Raw genomic sequence first — 6495 nt, 5'->3', positions numbered from 1 at the left:
TTCCCAATATATTGACTTTGTTTCCATTTGGAGAGCTGGTTGGGAGCCAAGTTATTCAATCCGCTTTTTTTCATCTGTAAAATTAATACGGTGTTTGATTTGCAATTGGTTTATAGTTTAAAAACTTGTATAACTGATAGTTACATGATAGGTTGGAAAGTATTCTTCCTACACTGATTTCCTCAAATCAGTCTAATTTTGTAAAAAGGGGGAGTATATTTGAAAACATACTTCTCACGCAGAAGATTGTCTCAGATATTAGATTAAGAGGTAAGCGCCTAATGTTGTTATAAAATTGGATATGGCAAAGGCCTATGATAGGAGTTTCTTGGAAATATCTCATGCATGTGTTAAGGAGGATAGGGTTTGTAGAGCATCTTATTAATTTGATTAGGGGTTTGATTGCTAATAATTGATACTTTGTGTTGTTAAATGGGCAACCAATTGGTTTCTTTCCGTCTTTTAGGGGAGTGAAGTAAGGAGATTCACTAGGGTTTTATGAAGTTCATTTATAACACATTTGGGAGGTGCCAAAATTGAGAGAAGATGAATTGACATACTTTGAAGAACACTTCTGATAAGTACAACCTTTCTTCAAAGGATAATAACTTTCCTTTCCAAGAATGCAATCTTCCTTTCACCTTCTTGATAAGCTCTAAATAATAGATCTTCTTCTTTCTGGAATGAAATATAGGGCAACCTAGTGTATGAAAGGAAATTGTCCTCTCATGAATCTAGTAATCTCCTCCACCTGTTGCATTAAATCAATACCCACCTTTGAATACATATAAAAAGAACTTTTATCCTTATTGATAAGTTGCCAAGATTCCTGCTCATACTGCCCCAATACTTGCATGATGCATCTTAATGAGTATGCATCAGCAGAGGTAAAGATAATAGTATCATCAGCATAGACAAGATGATTCATAGGATAAGACCACTTTGACATTCCATATCCAATAAAATTGCTATCTTCAAATAAAGAATTCAATGCCCTTGAGAGAACTTCAGCAAATAATAGAAATAAAGCTAGAGATAGTGAATCTCCTTACTTCACTCCCCTAGAAGACTGAAAGAAACCAGTTGGTTGCCCATTTAACAACACAGAGTACCAATTATTTCAATCAAACCCCTAATCAAATTAATAAGATGCTCTGCAAACCCTATCCTCCTTAACACATGCATGAGATATTTCAAAGAAACCCCTGTCACAGGCCTTTGCCATATCCAATTTTATAACAACATTAGCTGGCTTACCTCTCAATCTAATATCTGAGACAATCTCCTGCGTGAGAAGTATGTTTTCAAATATACACCCCTTTTTTACAAAATTAGACTGATTTGAGAAAATCAGTGTAGGAAGAATACTTTCCAACCTATCATGTAACTATCAGTTATACGGTTTTTTAAACTGTAAACCAATTGCAAATCAAATACCGTATTAATTTTACGGATGAATAACTGAATTGAATAACTTAGCTCTTAAGCAACTCTCCAAATGGAAACAAAGTCAATACATTAGGAACCATTTTCATCATTTTCTCTAATTTCAGGTCCCACCCCCCAATATTTATCAGTCATGAAACTCACTACTCCACCGTTTGTAACGAAACTCAACTCCACCGTTTTCCCACAAATTCTGAGATTTCTACGTTGTCCTAAAACCCTTTAAACTTCACTTCACCAGTCAGTGATGTATCGACGCCGTAAACAACCGCACCCGCAACGCAACAACAAGCGTAAATTTGATCAAACAGGTAGCTCTGATGAATCCTCAGCCCTTTGTTCTTCCCTTATAAAAAAGCGAAAAGACCAAATTCAAGTTCAATTCTTTGTCCGTTTGTTTCCTGGAAACAAAACCCTAGTTATTCAAGCCAAATCTACGGACCTAGTAGAATTCATTCATTACAAAATCATGTTGATCACCGGTATACCGGTCGAAGAGCAGCGGTTAATTTACAGGGGAAAACAGCTTGAGTGTGAGCACACTTTAGCTGAATGTGGGGTGCAACACGACAGGAGTATGCAACTCGTAGGTCGAATGCGGAGCACAAATCATCATCAGGCTTGGAAAATTATTAATGATATAATTTCGATTGTTTCCGGTATTTTGAATGGAGATTATCCTTGTTTTCCTTCGGTCTTGGATCGTATAATGGTGTTGCTTACACAGTTTACAACTATGACCCCTGTGGATAAAATTGAAAAATCCTGTGAACATATCGAATTATTTGTTTCGTCGTTGGCTCCTGCGGCTCTGGTAATGCTTTATATGTCTCCGGATAGTTATAGAAGATTTACTGTTGATGAATGCGTTCGGTCGTTTGTTAATTCATTTAAGATTATGTTGCCTGCACCTTTGTACAATGTATGTAATCCTATAGTGTTAGAGTTTTGTATGCTACTTGGAGACGCTGCTGGGCTTGATGATGGGTTGTATAATTTTTGTCGGAGTAGTTTAGGGGTATCAGTAGAGTCGATTGGGATCACTACTGAGGAGTTTTTAGTGAAAAAGGAACAAATTGTTTCCTCTGAATGCTTAGTCGGTTCTCCTGTCAGGATGCTAACTCAGATTCAGTTCTTTGTCCGTTTGCTTCCCGGAGGCAAATCGCTGGTTATCCGAGCCCATTCTATGGCCCCAGTGGAATTCATTCACTATAAAATCATGTTGATCACCGGAATACCCACGGCAGAGCAACGGCTAATTTACAGGGGAAAGCAGCTCCAGTCAGAAAAAACATTGGCAGACTATGGTATCCAGAAGGACGAAAGCCTGCAACTTGTTGGTCGAATGCGGAGCACAAATCATCCTCAGGCGTGGCAGCTCATCGATGACTTGATTTCACTAGTCCTCGATATTTTGGGAAGCAATTATCCTACGACTCTTTCGGACACGCATCATATCACAAAGATGCTGATGAATTTCTCACCATGACTCCAAAGGATAATATTGGCAAAGCCTCTCAACACCTCCACATATTCATCTCCTCATCGGCTCCTGCAGCTCTAGTAATGCTTTATATGTCTACAGAAAAAACTATCGAATTTACTGCTCATTATTCCATTCGTACCTTTATCAATTCATTGAAGAGTGAATTGCCTAAGAACACATACAATGCATGTGCTCGAATACTGTTAGAGTTCTGTAAGCTACTGAGAGGGGCTGCTGGGCTTGATGATCGTTTGTATAATTTTTGTCGGAGTAGTTTAGGGCCTATAGTAGAGTCCATTGGGGTCGCGAGGTGCAAGGATACTAAGGAGTTATTAGCATTAAAGTATGTTTTTCCATTTGTACGTGATGTAGTAGTAGCTGAGTTATCCCATGATTTGGAATTGAGTATCGAATCAGTTGAGTCTATGGAGTTATCAGTGAGCACTGTGCGTGATTTTACTGAGTATATGTCTTTGGTGAGGAAAGTGTTGCAACTACCATTTGGCTTTCCAATTAGCTTGCCGTTGAAAAAGGATGGCACCAGTGAAGCAGTATGTGACAGAGAGTACACTGAACGTTTGCATCGTGTTTTATATGATTTGCATCGTATTCTGTATGATTTGCTAGACAAAATGGAGTTGTGCTTGAGGAAACTGGAAGACCTGTTGGGATTGAAAGATAAAGGGAAAACCAAGCTTATTGTTTCCTGGTGTTCTCAGTATCTTGTAATTCTGAAGGAGTTAAATAGCATTTCAAAACTGTTTAAGGGCTTGGAGAATGTCTTTTGGCAGAAGATGAGGCAAAGAAAGGTTTCGCTGTGCTTTTTGATTGTGACATTTGCAAAAAGATGTGACGATTGTCGGTGGGTTATTGAGCACAAAGAGGTAACCAATTTCGAGGTAAGGAGACATTTCACAATGATGATACTTCGAGAAGTTAGAAACCAGGCGATGCTTGAGATGCTCATTGATAGGTCCCAGTTGTTGGAAGAATCATTTGAGTACATTGGACAAGCGCATCCTGTATTGCTGCGAGGTGATCTATTTATGGAATTCAAACATGAAGAAGCTACTGGGCCTGGAGTATTGAGAGAGTGGTTTTTCTTGGTATGTCGAGCGATCTTCAATCCTCAGAATGCTCTCTTTGTTGCTTGCCCAAATGACCGGAGAAGGTTTATCCCAAATCCAGGTAAGCTTTTTATTGCCTTTATGCACACATATTTATGTGACCTTTGTTCTCACTTGAACCCTTAAGCCTCTAGTCTGCACTTGATCTGACGACATCTTACTTTTTACTCATCTAAAGAAGAAAGGCTGCATTAATAATACTTGGATTGCACTGCATATGCAGTACTTCTGAGTCATGTTATCATTTTTCTCCCCGTTAAGATGTGGTTAGATCACTGGGAATTTCCTGATCATAGGGTTTTACCAGCAGAACTTTATTTATAAGATAATTGCTAGCGGTTTAGACAATCATTTCATGCATCACGGAAAGTAATGCATGTAAATAATGCTCTTCTACGATTTGTGCTTGCAGCATCTAAGGTGGAGCCATTGCACCTTGAGTATTTCTGCTTCTCTGGTAGGATGATTGCATTGGCTTTAATGCATAAAATACAGATTGGCGTTGTGTTCGATCGTGTATTCTTTTTACAATTGGCTGGAGAGAAAATATCATTGGAAGACATTAGGGATGCAGATCCTTACTTGTACAGTAGCTGCAAGCAAATACTGGAGATGGATCCTGAGATGGTGGATCAAGATACACTAAGCTTGACATTTGTTTGTGAAGCTGAAGAGTTGGGGTCCAGGAAAATGGTCGAGCTTTGCCCCAGTGGGAAAGATACCGTCGTGAACAGTAAGAATAGGAAGGAGTATGTTAATCTTCTTATTCAACATCGGCTTGTCACATCAATTGCTCAGCAGATAGCCCATTTTTCGAAAGGTTTTGCTGATGTAACTACCTCAAGTCTCCGAACTTCCTTGTTTCGGAGTTTAGATCTTGAAGATCTTGACCGGATGCTTGATGGGAGTGGAAGTGCTATTTCTGTTGAAGACTGGAAAGCACATACAGATTACCATAGCTACAACGAAAGTGATCGTCAAATATCCTGGTTCTGGAAGGTACATGAAGTCAGTATATTCTCGCAGTATTTAGAACTTCACACTTTCACCCCCTCTTTTTTCATTATTTGTGAAAGCAGTAAATTTATAACACAAAAACTTCATGTAATTCAAAGTTGCACATATTAATTTTTATTTTACCAGCTTTTCTACTGGTAGCACAAGTTTTTGCCTGAATGACACTTAATAAAAGGGGAATTTTCATAAAAAACACTATTTATGCCCCTAATAACAAATTCTGGTGATATCATTGAGTTTTCAAAACATAGCAACAGTTTTTTCACAACATACTACACATACACTAGCAGTCATACACACATACAGTCACACTAGTATTCGTAGGTACATACAGTTATACGTACACATATGCACTGGCCGTCATACATATAAACATACATAGAGTAAAAATCTGCTATAAAATGAAAAATTAGCTAATTTTTGTAATTATTTTAAAGTATTGCTAAAACTTGTAATTAGTAGGTCTAAGTCGTTATATCACATAATTTTTCCCAATAAAAAGGGTACTATTGCAGCATGAACATTGTGCACGGAATGGATATGGTCCGATCCCAGATAACTTGATTATTATAAGCTGGAATAGGTTGTTGCCGCTCTGAATATTGTGAGGACAAGTTAAACCTCAAGTGTTATGAGATCTGATTCATACAAACAATCATTGTTTGTTTTCTTTCCTTGCTTGCAGATAGTTGGGCGTATGTCTGCTGAACAGAGAAAGGTGCTCCTTTTCTTCTGGACTTCCATTAAATATCTACCTCTAGAGGGTTTTGGTGGTTTGGCTTCTAGACTTTCCATTTACAAAACCTCGGAATCTTGTGATCACTTGCCTTCTGCACAAACATGCTTTTACCGCATGCGCTTTCCTCCTTATCGATCAATGGCTGTGATGAGAGATCGACTCCATGTAATCACCCAAGAGCATGTTGGTTGCAGCTTTGGTACCTGGTGATGTGTGCCAATTTTGGGATTATATTGAACTTGCACATAATCAGCTTGTAAATGAAGCTTGTATATGCTTACCTATTTAAAACTTTGGTCTTTTTATGGTCTATTATACTTTCAACTCAATGCATCACAGACTGACGAGTTTATGACAAGTTAGAAGAACTAATTAAACTTGGCTTACTTCTTGCTTCCCTTCCTTTTTATAGAATATAGAGGTATAGGATCTATTAATAAAGAAAAAAGTTCCAGTCCATCTGTCTTCTCTATGCATTGGCAGTTTCATTTTTTCCCCTTCTTTTCCCCATTAATTGTTTCTTCATGGTTGAAGATTGTACTTTCGAACCCTTATTTTTCTTTTTATCTACAGTTTATAGAGGTATAAGTATCTATTCATAAAGGAAGAAGGTTAGAAAATCTAATCCTTTTTCTGTCCTTTTTACGCGTTGGTAAGTCTCATTCCTCACTCCTTCCTAA

General features: G+C 38.0%; 1 protein-coding gene across 1 annotated transcript; it reads left to right on the top strand.

Moving 5' to 3' along the window:
• The first annotated feature begins 1565 nt into the window (after window positions 1–1565).
• LOC132040023 (E3 ubiquitin-protein ligase UPL5-like) lies at window positions 1566–6272 on the top strand. The gene is given in 4 exon segments (XM_059430624.1): window positions 1566–2915; window positions 2918–4120; window positions 4472–5058; window positions 5762–6272. Coding segments are annotated over 4 exon segments (3276 nt in total). The 5' UTR covers window positions 1566–1693; the 3' UTR covers window positions 6026–6272.
• Window positions 6273–6495: the final 223 nt, after the last annotated feature.

This window comes from Lycium ferocissimum, chromosome 12 (assembly GCF_029784015.1).
Source record: "Lycium ferocissimum isolate CSIRO_LF1 chromosome 12, AGI_CSIRO_Lferr_CH_V1, whole genome shotgun sequence".
NCBI lineage: Eukaryota > Viridiplantae > Streptophyta > Magnoliopsida > Solanales > Solanaceae > Lycium > Lycium ferocissimum.
This window is presented reverse-complemented; position numbering and strand designations above follow the sequence as displayed.